The sequence below is a fragment of the Pseudonaja textilis genome, chromosome 1, assembly GCF_049901715.1.
Source record: "Pseudonaja textilis isolate UNSWEBS1 chromosome 1, rPseTex1.2, whole genome shotgun sequence".
NCBI classification, from domain to species: Eukaryota; Metazoa; Chordata; class Lepidosauria; order Squamata; family Elapidae; genus Pseudonaja; species Pseudonaja textilis.
Window position 1 is genome coordinate 67,332,114 of NC_141990.1, and position 25,028 is coordinate 67,357,141.

At 34.3% G+C, this 25,028-nt stretch overlaps 1 protein-coding gene across 1 annotated transcript in view; it reads right to left on the reverse strand.

Moving 5' to 3' along the window:
- FMN2 (formin 2) overlaps positions 1-25,028 on the reverse strand; it is a 187,112-nt gene that overhangs the window by 86,555 nt on the left and 75,529 nt on the right. Inside the window, 1 exon segment of the mRNA XM_087937054.1 lies at positions 20,512-20,599. Within this exon segment, the coding sequence (XP_087793180.1) occupies positions 20,512-20,599 (88 nt within the window).

The following is a 25,028-nucleotide window of genomic DNA, read 5'->3' on the forward strand; positions in this document are numbered from 1 at the left end:
AGCCAAGGAAAAGGTGGACGCTAAATACACAGCTAATTAAAGAAAAAGTTTATGAATAGACTTAAGGAGGAATTAGATTCCTTTTTAAAAGAAAATAATAATGAGGCAACTGCAAAGCAGAATATTTGGGATACAATGAAGGCAGTAATAAGGGGCACAACGATATCAGATACTGCCTGGAGGAATAAAGAAAATTACGCCCAACAAAATAACTTAAAACAAAGAAATAAAGAACTAGAAACCCAGTTACAAAGTACTCCAAAGGATTGTAGATTGCAAAATCAGATGACAGTAACTAAACACAAATCGAACTTAATTGAACAGGAAGGAATGATTACAAATGTGAATATAACTATACAGATATTTTTTGAACAGGCTAATAAACCAGGAAGATGGATGTCCTACAAACTCAAAAAAGAAAAACAGAAAAGATTAATTTATCAATTAATAGATGGAAATGGGGATGCCCATCAGGGAATAGAACAGAAAAAAGAAATTGCATATAAATATTTTAAAGACCTTTATGAAAAGGAGGAGGTAAAGGAGGATATGATAAGAAATTATTTAGGTGTAACAAAAGAAAAAGTAATTGGGGATGAGATGAAAGAAATGCTAATTAATCCAACAAATCTATAATATGAATCTAGGCACTAAATTTGAAAACATCGTAACCACAATTTGCGCCTCACAAAAGGCGAATATCATAATTAACGGAAAATATATGCGGTCAATAAAAATAGAGAAAGGAGTTAGGCAGGGATGTCCATTATCTCCCCTCCTCTTCATACTATCTTTGGAAACACTGCTTACATGAATTAGGCAGAACTCAGGAATAAAGGGGTTAAATATTAAGCAAGAAGAATATAAATTGCAGTCATTCATGGATGATATGGTTTCTTTCATAGAGGACCCAATTGAAGTAGGTCAAGAACTGTTGAAAGAGTTAGATAAATTTGGGAAAGTTGCAGGACTTAATATTAACAGGGAAAAAAATGAAATTAATAACCAAAAACTTAACAGAAAAACAGAAATCAGAATTGGAAAAGGCAATGTGATTACAGGTGGTTAAAAAAAATCAAATATTTAGGAATATGGCTGACGGATCATTGTAAGACACTAATGGAAAATAACTATAACAAACAGGTTAAAAAAGACCTAGAATTGTGGGTTAAACCGCAATTCTCCCTGTTAGGGAGGATTGCCACTATTAAAATGACCATTCTTCCTAAATTTATTCATTTGTTCCAGACAATACCAATAAAAATACATAAAAACTACTTTGTGGAACTCAGTAGGATAGTCGCAAAATTTATTTTGCAAGGGAAAAAACCGAGGATAAATTTAAAAGCAATGCAAGATATGGGAGCTATACCACAGTGCAGCCTCCTTACTATGGCTGAAAGATGGGTAAATTTATCAAATATAAGAATATTATTTCTAGAAGGCCATGATTTACAGAGGGGGTTCTTATGGGACACGGGGAAAACCAAACAGAATTCCTTCCACAGACATGTAATTAGAGACTCTTTATTGGCTAATTGGAATAAAATAAAGAAAAACACTATCTAAAGGTCCCAATTTGGATCTCAATGATGGAGGCGATGATACATCCGAACAATTTGGATCTTAACAAGATGATAAAATACAAAGACCTACTGGATTCACAAGGAACTTTAAAATCATGGCAAGATCTCCATGGGCTTACCTCCAAATACAAAATAGATATAGACAGGATAAGAAAGTTTTTGGAATTTACAGTAAGCCACAACAATTAGATAAAATCTTACTAGGTTCAGACAAAAAATATATAACCAAAGGCAATATGATAGCTTGGAGTAAAAATATAGGATGTAGCATCACCTTAAAAGAAGGGGGAAAGGTCTGGATCAGGAATAATAAAATCACAAAATGGGCACAACATATAAAGAAAATACCTATAAAATGTTTTACAGGTGGCATCTCTCTCCTTCGAGATTAGTGAACATGTCTCCTAACATAAATCCAAATTGCTAGAAATGTAAAAAGAAACACGGAACATTCTACCATATGTGGTGGTCCTGCACAGAAGCCCAATACTGGCAGAGAATCAAAAAATGGTTGGAGGAAATAATGGCAGAGCAGATTGAATTGTTTTTGTTTTCTCTATTTTTTCTATGTTGTGTATGTGTTTGTTTATTTTAATTGTATATTCAATAAAGTTTGTTTAATTGGAACTTGGATGTGCTAAAAACAAACATATTGAAATAGTATAATAAGAACAAGAACAAAATGCTAGCATGGAAAAGCATTACATGCTTAATTTCTACAAAAGATTGGGTGGAAAGTAAAGTAAAACCTGGCAATGGCCTACAACCTGAATATCAGAAAAAGAAACTGAAGGCTTAATTTTTTTGGATATTCAAGAGCAAGCTATTCAAACTAATTCAATCAAGGCAAGAACTGAAAAAAAAAATCACCAAATGATTCAAAATGCAGATTGTGCAAAGAGGCAGAAGGAACAGTAAATCACATATTCAGCTTCTGCAAGCAGATTGCACGAATTTATAAACAATGGTGTAACACAGTTGCCTAAATGTTTCAGTGGAACATTTGTAAAGTTATGTGTCAACTCTGAAGCTGGGCTGACTGAGGCCATCTTGGAGGCTTCAGTGTTGCCATAATGGTGCTGAGGGATAGGGGCAGGGAAAATAGAGATAGCTTGGGTTTGTAGCCAAAACATAATACTTTCCCATGCAAACCAAGGATATTGTCATAGGTGACTGAAAAGAGGAGGAGTGAAGTTTCCAAGTAACCTTGATTGGGCCATGTGACTAATTGTTTGGGAAAGAGGGAAAAGACTTTACTTTACCTGTGGGAACCTTTAGAGTCGGTTTTCACCAGTTTGTGCCAATATATGTCCAATAAACCTGTTCTTTGAGGAACCTGCCTGAGTTCTGTTTACTGTCATTATGTGCCAGTAAAGAAAAAAAATAGTGGGAACACACTGCTGGCTCATAAGACACCAGATTTAACTTTGTTGAAAAGAAGAAAGTGCAGATAATTGATGTGACAATACACAGAGATAGTAGAATAGAAGGCAAAAGAATTGGAGAAGATCACATGGTATCGTGATCTGTAAATTGAAAGATTATGGTATAAATCAGCTGGGGTGGTCCCAGAGGTCATAGGCACCATATGAAAAAATATTGGGTAGCGTTTAGAAAATCTGCACATAGATAAAATTTTCATTTGACAATTACAAAAATCCTTGCTGCTTAGATCTGCATATAAACTCACTGATGTATGATGACATCCTAGGATGCTTATGAAGGCCCACATCAATAACCGGCAGTTGTAGTTTCACATTTTTATGTATATAATATAAAATTTGGGCCTTTGAGGTAGGCCAGGCCAAGAAACCATAAAGATTCCAGGAAAGGTGCTTTATTATTGAAGAGTATATTAACACAATCTCGAAAGGTTGCCACCAACTATTTCTACCTCCTTTTCAACAAGATCAGGGTGGGAACATTCTTTTTCTCATGTCACACTTTTTATTTTCCCAGGAATTGGTTTACCTTTCCATTTCCTTCTCTAGGCCAGAACTATACTATCCTACAGCATATATTGGTAGAGAGATTTATCTATCTGTCCCATTCCCCATCCTATCCCATCCTATGTTGGGAAAAGCATATAGAACATGGCTTCTTTACCAACAGTGGTCACAGGTACCATTTCCTTTTGTGAAACAAAGAAATGTGATCTCTCTCAGTGTGTTTAATGTGACCCAGAGAGAGTGGCCTTAAGATAGATAGATAAATTTGCTGTCATTGTACTCAGAAACCTGAGAACAACGAAATAAGGTGCTCTTTCACAAAATACAACTGAACAACACCAAAAGACATATACAAATAACAATGTAAAACAAATTAAAACAAACAACAGTTAAAAAACTGTACAACCAGGATATATATATATTAAGACCACCAGATTCACAACTCTGCATTTAACCTGATCACAGCACTTGGGTAAAAGCTATGTTTAAATCTACTTGTTAAAATAGAGTAGTTGCCAACAATCCAAAATGATGCTCCATTGTCTTTCCCATATAATGAATTGGGGAAATCTGGAGGGATTTCTCCCTGCCCTAACATGCTTCAATCTGATCACATTGAATTATGAAGTAAAACTTTTTTTTGTTTTTGCTGTCTTCTTTTCATACACACAAACTGTTCATACACACAAATCTGTTCTGTTCAATTTGGAGTGTTGGTTTTATTGACAGTCACACAGAGTTCCAACTCTCTACGTAATGTATTTTCAAAATTCTGTTGGGTTGGAAAGAACATGACCTTAAACAACTAAAACTAGTGGGCAAAATAATAATGTTAACATTAGGATTTAGTTTTTCCTAGTGTTTCTAGTGTAAATGTATGGATTTGAAGGAGGGAAGATTTTGATCCCATGTGCAATTTTATGCATGTGACTTATACGTATTTCTTAAGTATTCACTTCTCACAAAGGACTAAATATGTGTGTGTGTGTGTGTGTATGTGTATGTATGTATGTATGTATGTATGTATGTATGTATGTATGTATGGGAAAGGGTTCCATAAAGTATTGTGTCATGACCATTATGTTCTAGTCCATAGCAATAATGTTATGCTGATATAGGTTTTAAAGAAAATGCTATAAAATAAAAGGTATTTTTAGTATAAACATTTCCAGTGCAGGCATCTTGAGTAAACAAGCTTATATAAATTCAAAGACATAAGTTACTGATTAAATCAGCTAAAACTTCATACACCTATATAGTTTGTTTATAAAATTTGTGGAAGTTAAATTCGTAGAGAACAAATACATTTTGTTTAAGTCAGTGTGTCGCCTTCTTGTCTGGGAGGAAAAAAAAAAGACCCCTGTGCACTAATTCTTTCAGAATAAAATGTTTAAATGCAAACATGATTAGTATTGTAGACTGTTTAATCTAGGGAGATTATGTTGCATTTCTATTTTTTTTAGAGTTTTATTGATATGGGCCATACTGATTTTTTCAGTGCTTATCTTAATTATTTGGTCATATTTATTTAAATTTGTAAAGTAATAAAGACAGGCTGAATAAAATATGAGGATCTTAGATGGATGGGCATATATATTTTTAAAGGAAAGAATCCAGAAAAAAACAAATCTATCAAATCTGTCCCTTAATAGATTACAGCAGTCCACACTGATAATATATAGTAGTTCTCTATGAGTAAAAACAGAACTGCAGTGTGTTTCATAAAAAGTAGAAAGGATGCTTTGGAGTTCAGTGGAATGTGAATGTAGCACCTGTGTGACCTTCTTTAAAGCAAACATATCTTTCTTGTCCTGGTGAACTAGTGGAGTGTTTCATTAAGTCTGTGGTTCCAAATTGTGGACAGTGGTGCCCAAGATCACTGTAGAATTCTAAGTTACTACCTTGAGGTAGTTCACAGTTTTTGTGTAGGGAAGCTGTTAAAAAAACTGCACTCTGAACTAAGAAAGTTTGGGAAGCTCTGCATTAAGCAATGTGAAATGTGTTTCCTATAACATGAAAAAATGTGGTTAATGCAACCAAAAATATTGTACTTTTCTAAAAATGCTGAACATCTCAGAGAATGTTCAAAAGATGTTTAAATTACCTTGCAGTTCTAAATATAACTTGGGAGTTGAAAGAGTAACTCATATGGCTTGTTCTCCTCAATTAAAGTTGGAGGTGAAATCAAAAGTGAGTGGACTGACGTATTTTTTCCTTAGCTCTATTTCTAGTATTTGAAATGTATTAAGACAAGCAAGGATTGCAGATTTTTCAGGTATGAATGTTGGTCAAAACAATTACTATAATATAACAGTACATGGAAGGAGAAATCTATTTTTGAATTGCAGCAATAGAATAAACCAGTGTTTTGGGAGTTGTTTTGATAACATAATTTCCGGGTCTTTTAACATTTGTGCTTTTGTGCAAATTGCTAAGGTTTTGTGGTTGTGCTGATCCTTCAGTATTGTTATTATATCTGTGTTTTCTTTTGTTGATTAGTTTAGTCTGTGTTTTCAAATTGTTGAGAGTGCCTGTGCTTTCAAATTGTTAGATTTACTATAGAGAAGTTAAAATTAGTAACAAATTATGTAGGAAACTGCCTTATGAAATATGAGACTGAGTCAGCTAATACTGATTAGTTAGCTGCTATACATGAAGATTCTCTACCTTTTCCTGATAAGCTGGAGTCACCAGCTGGGACTGTCTGTATACTTTGTGCAAAGTATAAGCCATCTTATTCTAATGTTCAAAAAACCTTATAATTTATAACAGAATGGAGAATACTGTTTTGCAGTCAACTTTTAATTCTTTAAAATTTCATTGGTGTATAAACTATGATGGAGAAAAATGCAGTTTAACAAAAAAAAAGTTAATGACTGAAACATACTTTTTAAATCAATCGTTGTCAAGGGTTTGAAAATCTTTTAAATATTAAAAGAAGTAGAATGCACATTCTTGATGCTGTTATGAAACAAATGACAACACTGCCAGGAACTATATTTTGAAGCATCTTAAACCATTAAATCAAATTTCTCAGAGAGAATCTTGAGAAATCTATTATCTATTAAATCCAGATAAATTTATGGAATCAAAACAAATTTAACTGTTTCATAGTCTTCAATTATAATTACGCTGTATATAATCTCGTATTTTCAATCAATATATTAAATACATTAATATCATTATTAATCAATCATTTGACTATACTTTTATTCATTCATGTTTTCCAAAATGATCATATTTTACTTAATTTGTTTTATGACAATTCAGATTATCATCCCAGAATCCTAGAATCATTTTGTAGATATAATAAGAAAAGAATACATCTTTATATATTTATTATTTTCTAAAAATCTACATATTTCATTACTATATTTTATTGTCTAACCATTGATAGAATAGATCCCAAATTTTATAAAATTGTTTATCATCTTGTTCTCTAATTTCAAATGTCAATCTACTCATTTCAGCACATTCCAATATTTTCTTAATGATTTCCTCCTGTGATAGTATTTTCTCATTTTTCCAGTTTTTAGCAAATACAATCCTAGCCACTGGTAATATATTTACAGTCAGGTATTTCAAGCCTTTACTATATATTTCAGGTAAAATTCCCCCAAAAAATATTTCTGGTTTCAAATCTTTATGCTTTTTTGTCATTTTTTCCAACCACGTGTGGATTATAGTCCAGTATTTTTTAGCATCCACACAAGTCCACCACATATGATAATATGAGCCAGGTCCATTTCCAACATTTTTCGGATTTACTCTTGAACATTCTTGCTATTCTTGTCGGAGGAAAGTGCCACCTGTAAAACATCTTATACAAATTTTCTTTATATGCTGTTGACATTGTCATTTTATAATTTTGAGACCACAATTTTTGCCATTTCTCTAGATCAATCCCATATCCAAAATTCTTCCCCCAAACAATCATAGTTTCTTTAACTTGTTCTTCTTCTAGTTTAATTTCTAATAAATATTCATATAATTTTTTAATCACCTTTTCATCAGTACCTGTCAAAATCTTATCTAAGTCAGTCAATTTATCATAGAAACCTTCTGTTTTAGAATCTTTATCATACCTTGAATGTATTTGCACATATGAAAACCAATTCATCTTCATACCTTGTTCCTCTAGTTTTTGTATAGATTTAAGTTCACCCTTTTCATTCAATATTTCACCATATCTAACGGGTTGTTCCTTTTTGTATATTATAGGATAAGAAAATGCTTCAATAGTCGATAGCCAGACTGGAATTTTCAAATAACGTTGTCTTTTAATCTTCTCCCAATTTAACCACAGAGACTCCGCTATATAATGTCTTCTAAGTACCCCTGTGTTTTAAAAAGCATGAATTTTCAATAGGTCTGCCAATTCTTCCTTTTGTTTTGATAGCATATTCTTTGTCAAGATCTTTGTCTTATCTTTATTTATTTTCAAACCAGCCACCTTTCCATATGTCTCTATCTTTTCTATCAATTTTGATGCTGTTTCTAGTGGATCTTCTAGAATAAAAACCAGATCATCTGCAGATGCTTGCAATTTAAATTCTTCCTTTTTAATTTTCATCCCTTTTATATTCTTTTCATCTCTAATATTTCTATTTAGCACTTCCAAAGTTAACACAAACAACAGAGGTGATAGTGGGCACCCTTGTCTTATTCCTTTTCTTATATCAATAGAGTCTGTCAGTTCTCCCTCTATCATTACCTTTGCCGTTTTCTTATGGTATATAACTTCTATTGCTTGAATAAATTTTTTAGCAAAGCCCATCTGTTCCAGTTGTAATAACATGAATCGCCAATTCACATTATCAAATGCCTTCTGTGCATCTAGAAATATCAGAGCCATTTGTTTTTCAGGATGTGCCTTGTAGTATTCCAAAGTGTCCAAGATTACTCTGATATTGTCTTTGATTTGTCTCTTTGGCAGAAATCCATTTTGGTCAGGATGGATAAAATTATTTAGATATTTTTTAAGTCTTTCTGCCAATATTGAAGAAAAGATTTTATAATCTGCGTTTAGTAGGGGAGATAGGTCTATAATTCTTGATTTGTAATGGATTGGTCTCCTCTTTTGGAACAAATGTGATATAAGCTTCTGACCATGATTTAGGTATCCTCTTCTTTAACATAACTTCATTCATAACTTCTAGCAGTGGAAAATTCAATGATTCTTGTAATGTTTTGTAAAATTCTGCCAGAAGTCCATCTGAGCCTGGTGCCTTTCCATTATTTTGTTTCTGAAGTGCTTCAGTTAACTCCATCATCGTTATATTGCTTTCTAACATTGTTTCAATCTCTTTAGGTGTCTGGGGTAACTTAGCATTCTGTAGGTACTGTTTGACTCTTTCCTCATCAATATTCTTTTGTGTGTATAGTTTCCCACAATAGTCTCGAATGATTTCCTTCTTTTCTTTACTACCATAGCAAACTTGGCCTTGGTCATCTATTAATTGCGATATTTTCCTTGATTCTTTCTCCTTTCTCAATTTATATGCTAACCATCTACCTGGTTTATTTGCATCTTCAAAATAGTTCTATTTGGCACCTCTAATTTTTTGTGCTAATTCTTCTTTTTCTATTAGACCCATTTTATGTTTGATTATATCCATTTTTAACTTAATGTCCTTTCTCTGTGGCATTTTCTGTAGCTCTTTTTTGAGTCCTTTATACTCATCTTCTAATGCCTTAGAGGCTAATCTTTTCATGGCACAAAACAATTTGTAAACCAACCGGCACACTGTATGTACATATACGGAAGATGATTTGATGTTTTTATGTTTTATTTGTTTATGTTTGTTTTAAAAACCAATAAAAATTTATATAAAAAAAAACAAATTTAACTGCCTACAAATTACTGCTAGCATATTCTGCTCTACATTATAGTCATTACAAATTAAAGTGCAAAAGTATTTTATGACATTCACATAATTCATAAATAGTCTCTCAGCACAAAAGGAAACCATGTTATCAAAATGAAACTCGATCCCCAGTATTTTTCAATACAACCAATGTACTAAATTATTGTTGTCATCACTTTTCAAGAATAAGTGAGAATAGCCTTAGGGATATACTGCTGTGCTCGTCTATTTCAAAAATTCAAACATTTAGGTCACCCCCCCAATTTGTAGTAAGTAAAACATTTTAAAAAGAAAAAGAAACAGCCAAATTTGGGGAGGCAGAGAATAATTTATGGGAAATAAGATTTGTCCATTGTCTTTTCCTCATCCTGAAATGAAAGCTCACATAGGCAGGATGCATCATACAGTTTTCATGGCAATCATACAGCAGTGAATTGTCCTTATTATCTTACGAGCTCCTCTTCTATTTGCAGAAATCTATGAAACTCTTCTTTCTGAATGTTAGCTTGGATATCTGTATGTATTTATTACTGCAAATTTAATCATACTCTGGTACAAAAAACCAAAGAACTACTTCTCCCCTCCCCAAATTAACAACTATTAGAAAAATAGAATGCTTTCTATGGAAGTTTTCTGAGTTGGAAGGCTTTGCCTCTCATACAGTTCTAGCTCACCCATAAATGCCACACTTCTGCCAAGAAAACAAAGTGTTCCATTTTTGAACCATGCTAGTCTACAAAGGAACAGATGTTCATTTTTATGAATGATGTGGTATGTCTGGGTATCTAGTTGGATCAATGCAACTCCTATGTTGGCTTAGAATGAGCCATGGTGGTGCAGTAGTTAGAATGCAGGCAAACTCTGCCCACAGCCAGGAGTTTGATCCTAATTGGCTCAAGGTTAATTCAGCTTTCCATGCTTCCAAGGTCAGTAAAATTAGGGTCCAGATTGTTGGAGGTAATATGCTGACTCTGCAAACTGCTGAAAGAGTGCTGCAAAGCACTATGAAGCAATATATAAGTCTAAGTGCTATTGCTAGAATGAGCTATTCCCAGGTAGACTCCTTTTGTTGAGTCAGGTATCTTGCATCACCTTAAAACCTTCAAAATGTTTATAGCAAATAGAAAAAAGTATCTTAAAAATACCTAATAGAATTATACCAAAATCTGCACAGAAATATTTCAGTTTTAATATTGTTGGTTAGAAATGAATAGAGAAGCTGGCTTCAATATAAGCATAAAATGTCTTTTAATCATAATGTCAAAAGTTTAACCAAAAAGCATCTGTACTTTATATTCCCACAAAAGAATGGGTGTCAAACCAATAGTCGTAATGAAGACGCCATAATGATATTGTCCAGATGTAATAGTGATGATAATAGTAACATTTTACTAAGGAAATAATCTTACTTAAATTATCTTAAGACATGCTTGTTTGGAAAATGCAATAACCTTGATTCAGTCACAGCATAAATAGTAGAGGAGGGAAAAAAGCTATCCAAAATTTAAATGCTAACAAAGTATTTAATACCCTCCACTCTTTCTCTGCTTCTTTTCATAAGAGATCATTTTGAACTGACACTATTTCCATATGGGAGAGAGACAGCGTGTCCAATGCTAGTAGGAGAATAAGCATGATCCTCATTATTATTTTTATTTATCCATGGGAGAGAGACTTTTCAATTATAAGTGGCTTCTTAAAAATGTTCCTGCTACTATGTTCTTCAATGAGATAGATCAATTGAAGGATGATCAGAACTTTGTTCTAAAGAAACCTAGTATTTCAAAAATGGTGGTTACACCTTAAGAAGTACTTTTTCCACAGTACATGAAACTTTTTTCACAGTAGAATGATTGCAAATAAAGCCCTATTCAGTAATTCCAAAGAAGCTGGACCACTTGGATCACTTGTAATATAATTGAAAAAAAATGTCAATTTGAGTATCCTGCACTATTAAGGGTTCCAGCTCCCATGGCAGCCTTTGTCTGTAAAGCATTAGATGCTATGGTTACTGATTGTATGGTAGACAATCATGTTCTTCGGGGAATCAAGCAACTGAAGTAACACTCTTATATGGAATATACAATAAAAATCAGTAAACTCCAATTCTCTTCCTCCAACTCAATCCTTGCAGCTGGTAAAATGACTAACGGTGATGTAACAATGAAAGTATGTGATAAGCTAAATTTGCAACGATGAAGGCAAACACATTACATTGATTAGATTTGTTGTGGACAAGAGTAGCAATTAACTGCTTTTTTAATAGCAAATACTGTCTAATAAACGATTTGGTTTCAGAAAAAAAAAACTATCCTGTAATCTGCAACTCTTACACTGCAAAAACATATGGACTACACAACTCGATCAGGGCAAAGCAATAGACACAATCTATATAGACTTCTGTAAAACCTTTGATTCAGTGGTACACGGCAAACTACTCCTAAAACTAAAATCTTATGCTACCTCTGGACACCTGCATAACTGGATAGAAGCATTCTTGTCAAACAGACAACAAATGGTCAAAATTGGGAGCGTCCTATCAAATTCTGTACCTGTCAACAGTGGTGACCCCCAAGGCAGTGTTCTAGGACCAACTCTTTTCATACTCTACATAAATGACCTCTGTGATCATATGAAGAGCAACTGCATCCTCTTCGCTGATGAAGTAAAGCTAGTCAACACCATAGACAATACTGCTACCTTTCAAAAAGACCTCGACTATGTATCAGAATGGTCAAACAAATGGCAACTTCAAATCTCAACAAGCAAATACATATTGGCAAAATAAAATAAAATACAGGCTGAATAGTCAAGACCTTGTTGATTGTTGAGGTAATTCCCCGTTAGCAGAATGAGCGCACACAGGGATTCATATAGAGAGTAGTGTTTGAATAATACACACACAGTCCACAGATACACTGTACAGTAAATGTAGGTTTTTACTTCCAGAAAGTTTAAGCAAAGTTCAAAATAAGCAGTCCAAAAGTTGTTAGGAATATGAGTCACCTAACAGGTATTTGGGTTAGAAATATATAAACCAGGATAGACATTTTAATGCTGTCTCTTTAAGAGCATGCTAAAAACTGCAATTGGGTGTGGTTACTCAAACGGCCATAAGATAGAGCCAGAAACCTGGGTTGTCTTAGTCTTGGTCTCAGAAGAGAGTGTGTTTGAGTGAGTATCTCTGTTTCTTTCTGTTGGAAAGTATTGCCATTCCTCCATTTTTCCTAATTGACTGATATTTCTGGATTTAATGCAAGTCTGATACTGAACTGTTTTTGACACTGGAATTTGTTATTGAATTATCCCTGGATTGAAAACTGACTGATTTACCTGTGAATGACCCTGGATTGCTTATTTTGGACTTTGCTTAAACCTTTCTGGAAGTAAAAACCTACATTTACTGTACAGTGTATCTGTGTGCTCTGTGTGTATTAATCCAACACTACTCTCTATACGTCTCCCTGTACGCGCTCATTCTCCTAACAGGGAATTACTTCAACAAAAGTCATTCACAGTTAAATCAGTCAGTTTTTTCAATCCAGGAATAATCCAAACATCAAAGTCCAGTGTCAAAAATCAGTTCAGTAACAGACTTACATTAAATCCAGTAATATCAGTCAATTAGAAGAAATGGAGGAGCAGCGATAACTTTCCAACAGAAGGAAACAGATACACTCACACTCTCTCCTGAGACTCAGACTAAAACAACCCAGGTTTCTGGCTCCATCTTATGGCCATTTAAGTAACCACACCCAATTGCAGTTTTTAGCATGCTCTTAAAGAGACAGTTTTAAAATATCTATCCTGGTTTATATATTTCTAACCCAAATAGCTGTTAGGTGACTCATATTCCTAACATTCTCCAAGGACCTTGGAGTACTCATCTCTGATGATCTAAGTGTTAGAGCCCACTGTAACTACATAGCCAAAAAGGCATTAAGAGTTGTTAACCTAATCTTACATAGCTTTTTCTCTGGTAATATTACACTAAGAACTAGAGCATACAAAACATTTGCTAGACCAATACTCAAATACAGCTCATCAGTCAGAAACCCACATTATGTATCTGATATTAACACAGTTGAGAAAGTCCAGAAATATTTCACAAGAAGAGTTCTCTACTCCTCTACTCGTTGCAGAATACCTTATGCCAACAGACTTGAAATTCTAGACCTAGAAAATCTAGAACTATGCCGCCTTCAGTCTGATCTAAATATAGTATATAAAATCATACATTGCAATGTCCTACCTGTCAATGAATACTTCAGCTTCAACCATAACAATACAAGAGCAGACAATAGATACAAACTCAAGGTTAATTGCACCAAACTTGATTGCAGGAAATACGACTTCAGCAACAGAGTGATCAATGTCTGGAATACTCTATCTGATTCTGTGGTTTCTTCCCCAAACTCCAAAAACTTTAATCTTAGACTGTCTACTATTGACCTCACCCCTAAGAGGTCTGTAGGGGGCGTGCATAAGCGCACCAACGTGCCTACCGTCCCTGTCCTATTGTTTTTTTTATTTTTCTTATATGTATCCATGTATTTATAACTATGTTTTTACTTATACCTATTATCTTGTAAGCAATTGACAAACCAAATAAATAAAATAAATAAATAAATCTCCAGAGAGCTAATTATAGCAGGATGTTAATGATAGCTTCCTGGGGCTGAAGCTGTAGGACAGTTTTACCATTTTATCAGTCACATGGTAAAGAGGCACATTCTTTTTGCCCCCTTTGCATTCATGTCACAATGTAACAAGTGAAAATTATCAATGAAATACAGTTCATTTACCATGGTTTTTAAAAAAAATCACTTCAAAGAGACAAATCATTTTGGAGGGAGATTTGATCAAATGATCAAACAAATCATGGCTGCTCTTCAAACTATCCATTCAAAATAGGTAAATTCCATTGTTTCAGAAAGATTCAAAGGCAGTTTAGAAATTTGATAGACTTTTGAAAAGTCAGTAGCGAATGAGTTTCTTTATTTCAGCTGGACAAAAAGATATTTAGGGGAGTGATTGTGGTGATCTACTTGTTGTATCTTATTAATCTGTTAGAATGTATTTAGATAGGTTTACATGAAACAGAGGGGATCACACTGTATTCTGTTATCCTTTTCTGTAACTCCTTTTAGCTCTGTGACTAGTCAGTAGCTCTTCAGCTTTCTAATTCTATTCTCATTCTTCCAATTTCATCAAAACAACATTTAAAATTTTTTTGTTTTGGTCTTTGCTGATTTATAGGTCATTTGTATTATCAGTCCCAAAATTGGCATTTCAGTCTAGTTTGAAAATGCAACTCTAATAACTCTCAGGTAATAAAGGCAAATTTTAAAGTTCAGACCTGGCAAAGTCTGATCTATATAAAAGTACTTATTGAATTAGATCCTGCATGTAGAACAGCATGTGAAGAACAGCAAATAATGCTTTAATCCCAGAAAACAATCAACTGCGCCAACAAATTATTAGCTTAATATCTTAAATAAATTATTAGCTTATTAGTTTTTTAAAATGTTAGGGACCTGAAGATGGTGGTCTTTTCAGTCATTTGCAAGAACTTACTTTTACAATAATTTTTGAAAATATTATTTTTAGTTGAAATCGGACACTCTCAGCATTGGTCCAATGAGCCTGAAAAAAACTGCGGCTCCTTCAACTAAAATGAATCAGTTCATTAAAGTCTATGGAGATCATCAGTCATCCAGGTGCTTTTTCAAAAGGCAACTTGACTTTCTTTGTTTTGTTTGAAGATGTTTCACTTCTCATCCAAGAAGCTTCTTCGGTGCTGAAGAACTAAGCAACCTTCTTGGATGAGAAGTGAAACCTCTTCAAGCAAAACAAAGAAAGTCCAGTTGCCTTTTGAAACAGCACCTTTGGGACAATTCCTTAAAACAGATGGACCCTACCCCCATATGATGGGATAGGGAGAGTTATTTTAATGAATAATAAAGATTAATAATAAAGATAACATTTGCTCAAGGTCCATAATGCTTCTCCCGAATCATTTTTGAAATGTGAACAGCCTTCTACAGACTATTACTGAGCAAAGTTGCTACACTCTCCTTTCTGTATCCCTTCTGTTTATTTATTTCATTATTGGGATATTATTTCCACCTTAAAGGAAATGCAGGAAAATTATTCAAAAACTTATTGTAGCAAAATCCTTAAGCTATCTGGCTGAAACTAGACAAGATTAAAGTTTTCTAAAAGATCTACCATTTTGTCTTATTTTGCCAAAAACTAAAGCAGCTGCAGGCATTTTGATGCTTCTCCAATAAATACTGTAATTGAAATTTTATCAGATCACATCTTGCACCAATTGAAATAAAGCCTTGGTGCTTTTGAAATTCAAATTCAAATCAGAATTTGCCAGCTTTGAACCTTGAATCAGTCTTCACTGATCTGCACATATCTATTAGATGAACCTCAAATTTACATCTGAAACTACATTAATTTATATTAGTTTCTCCAAACTAGAATGGTATACTTTGCCCATCATTTACATATATAATACCATGATTGGATGTTACAGGTGGACCAGCCAAATGAGAAATAAAGAAGACTCTATAATACATTTTAAAAAATGTTTTTTTGATTTTTAAAATGGCAATGAACAAGAATGATTTTTCCTTATTAAGAGATACAATAATAAAGAAACATAATCCATATGTCTTACACAAAGTAATATATTTATATGAAGTGTTCATATAGCACAATGCCCCATTCAATCCACATTTTAAGAGAATCCAGCCAGTGTCTTAACTTGTTGCAATGAACCAAACCATAATGTCCTGCAATAACAGTTTATCTGATGAGGATACAATACATCTATGTTATTAACCAGGATTTAGTGACTGAGTACTTTTTCTTAAAGATGTCTCAGAAGAACTAGGTGTACTAGCAAATCCTTCAGATCTTATAATCACACCAACATATCTTTATTTAAATATGTTCTTTTAAATAGCTTCCATTTAAAAGCAACAGAATGCTGTCTGAGATAATAAAATATTGTACTTTCCTTCAGTTTAAAATCTAATCAAATTTCCTGACTCAAATCTCCTCTAAATCTCTCCACAATCTTCAGAAAACAGTATCGGCTGAGGGAAAAGATGTGGAACCAGTTTCACAGTTGGGTATGAAGCTTTGAGAACTGAGAAAACACTGAGAGCTTTCAGTTGGAGTTTGTTGGAATGGAGATGCAGCTTTGATTCCTGCAACACTGACTCTATAGGAACTTGATACAGGGTTGTTTTACGGCTGTTCTTTAGGAGTTTGTATATTTTTCTGAGACTCTGTTTGCCTAAATATAGGCATAGAACAATTATAAAACAAATACTACAAAGATAAGGCCATGCTCTAAGCATTCTTCAAATTCTACCCATCCCTTAAAATCTTCAGGAAAAGATCTCATCCTATCCCACCATGAAATGCTAAAAATGTGATGTTCAGCATTAACTATTGTTTACCTCTAATTGACTATTTTAAGAAAACATGCTCCAATTTCAAAGCCATTTCCTTCAGTGACATGACAATGTGTATGTTCAGCCTCATCCTTATGCAATGGGTTGGGATTAGTTTACACTGAGGAAGTTGATTTATTCATAGAAATTTCAAGGAATAAAAGTCTCTGTCTTATCCTCAGATCTGATTTGTTCAGCTTTCCCTTATGCCTGGGAGAAAAGAGATTGTTGGACCAAATTTGAGTGATTAAAGGATTCCTAGCCAATATTAAAGTTTTCAGGATTATAGAACATCAACATTTTTTAAATGAGGGATACATGACATTCTTTAAAAAGCAGATCCAATAAAGATTGTAACAAGACATTTGTTAATAGGATTTTTAATTTTTTCCCAGCACTTAAAACATCAATTATAAACTTAAGCAGGATGTATATATTGTTATATGATGGCATATTTTACTAATGTCTGGAGGGAATTGTTAGGGAAAGAGCTGGACTAGTATTCACCCCATATTATTCTTTTTGGAATATAAACTGAAATTTCATTTTCACTAAAGTATTGTACACTGGCAAAGATAGATGTGCCTTTAATGTTTTTTTTTAATTTAAACATATTCTCTTTCATCTAAAAGCCTTCTAGTACTTTTGTTTTCCAGTTGCTTCAATGTGATACCTGAAGAGGGATCTGCTTGCATTTCCTCTCCATTTATGGCTTCACTGTTCTGAAACCACTGTTGACCAATGAAAATAAATGGACTGAAAACAGCTTTGTGTTATTAGGGATACACTGGCTGTTCTCGTAAAAAAGTTTAGAAACACTGTCCATACACACCTTTGAGTTTTCTTTACACTCTTTTATTATTTCTCCCAAACTAACGAAGTACTAGCTAACAGAGTACTGTTCAAGAAGCAGAGAAAGCAGGGATATTTTTTCCTATGCTTTTATGTGACATCCCAGGCCTTCCTTTTTCACTTGTTAAAGAGGAAAGAACAGGGGTGGGCTGCTGGGGGTTTGCAGGGGTTCAAGAGGGCCCCAAGCTAAGATTATGTGCAGTTCAGAGAACCCCCAAATCCCACTCCTGGCTGGCCCTGCCCCATCCCTCCCACCCCTCCCAGGAGTCCCCACGTGGCATGTTTTGGATGCAGGTAAGTGTAGGGTGCGCCCGGAGGCTCAAGGAGGGAAAAATTTGGGCCTCTTGGAAGTTCAGGAAGGCTGGAAAATGGGCCTGTTTTCAGCTCCCAGAGAGCCTCTGGAGCCCGGGAAGGCCGTTTTCGCCCTCCTGGAGGCTCAAGAAAAGCCTCCAGAGCCCAGGGAAGGAAAAAACAATGCCCCCAGCCGTGGTGCCCAACATGGCCATGATCACCCAGCAACCAGGCAGAGAAAATTTTGCTAACATTTTTGAATCCTACCTCAGGGAAAGAATATATCTGGACATACTCAGATTAAAAGCAACCTAAATTCACTGAATTTGCTATTATTCAGATTTACCACTCAGGTTCTTTTATAAGAATCCATCTAGAAGACCCCAACCTGAATTGAATTTCCCTCCTGCTGTATTCTCACATAATTAGAATGCTTTTTCTTGGATAAATTAGTTTCAAAAGACTATTAAGTATATTTATAGATTAAACAATCTGATTAAGTTATATAGTAATGTCTAGTAAATTTTAGCAATATCTACATTTACATTTTATTTAAAGTGTAACTGGAGTTAATTGTGTGTTTTTGCCTAGCCTAGTGGAACAGTCTCAGTTATATTGCTGTCTATACACACTTACCTGATTCTTAAGGAAAGAATAGCAAAGTTTGGAGAAGGAGCCAGTATATTTCACAAATACATCTGTTCAAACTGGACTTTGGTGGGTTGACATTGAGCAAATGATGGCAAGATCTCAGAAATATGGAACAAAAGGGACTGTCCTACCTTGCAGGGTTGAATATTTAAAAACCATTCTCCCTAGCATAAAATTATTCAGGGCCTTCCAGTTTTAAAATTAATCTGAGGGGAAAAAATTGGATGCTCATTTATCTCTACATATCCAGTGTTTGATTTAGATCAGAGAAAGCAGTTCTGCACTGAAATTTTGGGGAAAGGAGGACCCTTCTGGCTATAAAAATATAAAGACTCAAGGTTAATTTATTTATTTTTGAATAAGGGCTTCTAGCAAATGGGAAATGGAAAATAGAAGGCTATTTATAGCATATAAAGATTTATAAGAAAATGGATATATCTGTTTGGGATTGATTTTCTCTACAATCCATTTATTTTTCTATGTTCAGAAATCCTGAACAACAGCTTATAAACAGCTTTTGTCAAATGCCTTGTAATACTGCCGCACTCCATTTAACAAAAAATAAACAAATAAATAACATAAATAAAAAACAGTTCTTCATAAATAGGCACATTCTTCAAGACCAAAACCTAAGTACTAAGCTCAAGTGAGGGGGGTGGGGGTGGGGGGAAACGCTGCAGGAAATTTCGTAGGACAGAACAATTACTTGCACTTAATCCTAACCTCTTCAATGAGTGACATTCATGCCATATTATTGTTAGCGTTGCATGTTAAGCAAGCAAATTTTCAATCAACTTGTGTTGGCTTTACCACAGACACAGATGTTAGGCGGACTCCTTTGTTCATAAGGTTCTCATTATTAACTCAAACCAAGCTGAATATTTGACTGAAGGAAAGACCATATCATTGTTTTCAGATTTCACTCTATGACTTAACTGAACTACATCTGCCAGCTTTAGAAATACTGAGTACTTCTTGGCGCCAGTACTGGCGCCTCAATCTATGACTACCAGCCTAAATGCTTCAACTTGAGGAAGTTTAGTAACCATGAAAACAACATAAGAAAAACTTAAATTGTAATTAAAAATTGCTCACAGACTGACAGGGTGCACCAACGTTTGCACTGTGTTGAATATATTCCACCAAAAAAAGAAAAGGAAATAGAATTCATAATTAAAATAGGTAGGTTAGAAAAGTCAGAAAGATGTTTTTATGATTTATGAAGTCAGCAACATACTTGAAACCATATTTATTTAATAGGTAAGCTAGCACTATGCTGTTCGTTTCCATCTGCTTTAAATCTATTATAAAAGGAGGCAAGAAGAATACTCCAAATATAAACATAGCTCCACTTTTCACCTTTTTGCAAAGCTAACTTTAAGTGCAGAGGGAAGAATTATAGACACCTCCAAAGATGCATGTTGATGTCAAACTTCCAAAATAAAACAAATGAAACTTCAGTTTTGATTGACAAAATAATTATAATTAAATGTTATGAAATTTTAAATTCCAGTGCTAGTTTTTGAAAGTTGCAATCAGCAATGCTCTGTTTTACATAGGAATCCTTCCTGCACAAACTAAAAGAAATAATACCCTATGGTCCAATCCCTATTCATTTCAGGGAGAAATATATCAGAGAGTAAATGTCAGTAAATTATTCATAAAGAGATAGATTCAGAGATAAACTTAAGATCTAGACTATTCGATTGAAATATATAGATTTATTAATTGAATATAAAATGATATTTTATTATCCAAAGTTATTCTTTTGTTAAAAGACCAGAAATTATTTTCAATAGGAAAACAAGAAGCCACTTAATTAAAAATATATCTTGCTTACCATGCTGTATATCTTTCATGTCTAAATGAAGACTGGACATTAATATACCGACTGCTTGTGATCTTTTGTTGCTTAATAATTTGACAACCTGTCAGGAAAGGAAAAAGGTATCATTTCCCACATAATAGCTAGCAAACATGCATTCCCAGCTTTCACATAATAAATTTGTAACACACATTATTTTTATTATTTTTATTATATTTGTATTATTATTATTATCATTATTATTATTATTTAGCAACGGCATATCATACATCTAGCAATATATATTAACATTGTAACACACAAATTATATGGAATAAGTATAGTAAAATGATGGTTTCTGATTCAGTTTAATACTACATCTGACAGCTTTTAATTTTGTGAAGAAAATGTGTGCATAATATATTAAAGAAATTTCTACATGTCTGTTACAAAAAAAACCTCTATAAGAGGTTTTAAAAACATATACAGTATGCTTCTATTATTATTATTTATCTCATTGGCATTAACAGTTTCAATCAATATTTCAGGTAAATAATAATAAATAGTAAGCAAACAGGCAAAGAATAATTTGAGAGGTGAAAACATATTTCAAATAATATTTTACCCACATTTAAGTGCTTCATCAATCTATCTTAACTGACTGCTGGTAATTGTAATTCAGTTAGGGCTATATTCATGCAACATATATTCGCCTGTTATTCTGTGCTATCCATAATTTCAATACTTTTTAAAAATCAGTTTCTAAAGAATTTTCTCAAATACCCCGATGTTGAATGTAGCTTTTATAGAGTAATAGAAAAAGCTGGAAAAAGTCACTGACTCCCACTGACATTCTTTTATTGAATCCCAGAAGCTGCTGGAGATTTTCTATGGTTAGTATATACATTGTTTAAAATATTAAAGTTAATTGCATTGCTATAATTAATATATGTAACATGACTGAAGTTTGACTCAAATTAAATAATTTATAGTCACTTAATAGAACAGAGGCCAGCACATCAGTCGCTTTAAAATATGAAATAAAGTATTCACAGACAGAATTCAAAGAACTGCAAAGATCTAGCCAGGAAAAGAAATCAAAGCCTTGCCAGAAGTAGTTCCAACTTTGGACACAAATCAAGAGTCAAATCGGCAGTAGAAGAGATGTGTGGTGGCTCAATGGCTTAATGATGCTGGAGATAGTCTCTGCTCTGTTCAAGCTCAAATCCTAATACTGTATGGCAGGGTGGGCTCCCACCACTCACTTTAGTCCATTTAACAGTTCAAAAGCATGCTCTATGTGAATAGATAAATAGGTACCACTTTGGTGGGGAGATGAATTGGTGCTCCATGCAGGCAGTCAAATTCCTGCCAGCTCTTAACTTTCCTGGTTATGGCACCTATTTATGAGGTAGCTTGGGGAAGAAAGGGAGGAGGCTTAGTATAATGCTGCAGAAGCTATTTATCTTTCTTTTTAATGCAAGACAAGCTTGTCCTCCTGAGGCGCACCTTGCTAAGTGTGTAAGTGTGTCTGACAACAAACTTGGCACATTGGCAACCAAACTCTGCAATAGCATTGCAATCTCCTGGCTAACGGAACAACATCACACAAAAGCAGGAGGAGGAGGAAGTAGTAGTAGTAATAGTAGTAGTAGTAGTAGTAGTAGCAGCAGCAGCAGTAGTAGTAATGCTGGCCAAACCAGGCACTTTCTCTTCTGCTCTCTCCTCAGAAAGAATATAGTGTTCTAAATAAAAGAAGAGCTGAAACAAAGAATAACTGATATCTCAAACAGCAGAAAAGCAACATAATAAAGTTATGTGTATTGAAGCTTGCACTAAAGAAACAGCTAGCACAAGTATTAAAAGATGCCTGTACTGTAACATCAGATATAAGCAGCAGGTGACTGTAAGAAATAAGCCAACAATGGCTTCAGGTATAATTTAATACCCTGGATGCAAAATCAACAAACAAGAATAAAAGCCAAGTAGTGCACCAGCAAAATTGAAGTTAAAGCTAGAAAAGTAGATCAGCAAACTAAGATCAGATGCACATAAGCTAGAACAGATGAAAGAAAAGAAGCTGAAGATGACCAAAGAATATCTGATCAAGAAATATCATCTAGAAAAAAAGGAAAATTAAGAAAGCACGGAAATAATAAAGCAGCTAATAACTGCTACAGTCAGAAAGATCAGCAAATATGAAGCTTAAACTGCATGCTGTAAGGTAGAATCTCCAATTTCAATCAAATCAGTAACTTTTCTATCAATCCATTAATGGAGAGACTGCAGTGAATCAGTGAACACTCAGCAAAAAAAGGAAACGGTAATTAATGTTCAGTAGTAGGATTAATTTTTTTTTACCACCAGTTCTGTGAGTGTGGCTTGGTGGGCGTGGCAGGGGAAGGATACTGTAAAATCTCTAGTCAGAGGTGGTATTTGCCAGTTCTCTGAACTACTCAAAATTTCCACTACCGGTTCTCCAGAACTGGTCAGAACCTGCTGAATACCACCTCTGGTAATGTTCTGGTTGTCGCTATCGGACAACTAAAGAAATACAACAAAAATACAACTTGGATAATTGAGGTGGATAAGAATTATTTTAAAAAGCTGAAATGAAAAAAACATATACAGATATTCCTTGACTTATGACCACAATGAAATCCAAAATTTCTGTTGCTAATTGAGACAGCCATTAAGTGAATTTTGTCACATTCTACATCCTTTCTTGCCACAGATGTTAAAGGATTCACTGCAGAGATTAAGTTAGTAACACAGTTGTTAAGTGAATCGGGCTTCCCCATTGACTTTGCTTGTCAGAAGTTTGCAAAAGGTGATCACATGACCCCCGGGACACTGCAACTGTCCTAAATGCATGCCAGTTGCCAAGTGTTTTAATTTTGATCACATGATCATGGGTTGGGTTCAATGATTGCATGAAAAATTGTCATGTCATTTTTTTTCAGTGCCGTTGTAACATCAAACAGTCATTAAATGAATTGTAAATTGAGAACTATGTGTAATAACAGCAGACAGGGTGGGAAAAAGGGAAGTAAGATTAAGAATTATTCAGTACCAGGTGAAGATGAACTGCATGATGATTGCTGAAATGTCTGATTGATCTACATCCAATGACTACCAAGCAGTTTAATAATATACTGCAAGGAGGTGAAATTGAAGATTGGTCAACATCTAGCAAAACTTACTTGATAATGAAGTATCCTATCAGAAAGGCACCACCAGGTAACTATAGGCCAATTATCAACAACTTTCAAATGGCTAACTGATGTGATAGCTGAAGCAGTCCAACAGTGAAACCTCAGGTTGTGAACGCTCCTGTTTGTGACCAAATCAGATTCCGACCAAAAAATCCACCTGATTTTTGAATCGGGCCACGATTCAAAAATCAAGTGGTGAACAAACTTAGTCACGGCTGATTCCCTTGCTGCGGCATCCCCTTCTGTGCATGTGCAATCCGTCCGCACATGCACAGTCGGTCATGCTTCCAGTCACGACCAAATCAGGTTGTGACCCTAGTCCTGGAACGAATTACAGTTGTGACCTGAGGTTCCACTGTTGTTGAAGAAAGCTGTTTCCACCTGAGCAGAAAGAAAATTGCCCAAATAGCAGAGGAACAAAATTCTTACTGACAAGATAATTTTGGAAAACTGCAAGAGAAGGAAAACCAATCGAAAGTAGCTTGGATTGGTTTACAAAAATGCATTTGACTCTCTGTCATATGATTGGATAACCAAGTACCTAGAAATAACAGGAGTCAGGAGAAACATCAGCAACTTTATGTAAAAAACAATGGCACTATAGAAGACATCAAGGTCCATGGCGATTGCCTGGGAGAAGTTAATATCAAGAGAGGAATATTTCAAAGAGACTCACTATCACCATTATTGCACTGATTCCTCTGACAATAATACTGATCCAGTCAGATCATGACTATCAAACATTTATTTATTTCATTAAATTTAAATGCTGCCCATTTCCTTAATAAGGCAGCTCTTATCATAAGAGCCATAACTTATCATATAATACACGTCTGCCAGGCTATACCACTTCCTTTACATGGATGATCTGAAGCTGTATGGAAAAACACCAGCTGAAATAAAACCACTGCTCAACACTGTCCATATATACAACCAAGATATTGCAGTAGAGTTTGGATTGACAAATGTGTCACCCTCATCATCAACAGAAGAAACATAATGAAAACCGAAGGAATCAAGATGCTCTATGGCAATAATATCAAGAATCTGGATGAAAACAGTAACTACAAATACGAAGCAAACATCCTCAAGCACACTGAAATCAAAAAGGTTAGAAGTGAGTATATCAGAAGAATGAATTTTAAAATCCAAACTTAGTGAAGGAAATACCATGAAGGCTATTAACACCTGGGCAGTTCCATTCATTAGCTATATTGTACAGCTGGAATAGTGGACTGGACTCAAGCAGAATTGAAAAGTCCTCAATAGAAAGACCAGAAAAATAATTACAATGATTTATACCCTTCATTCATTCACACTGCAATATTGACAGACTCT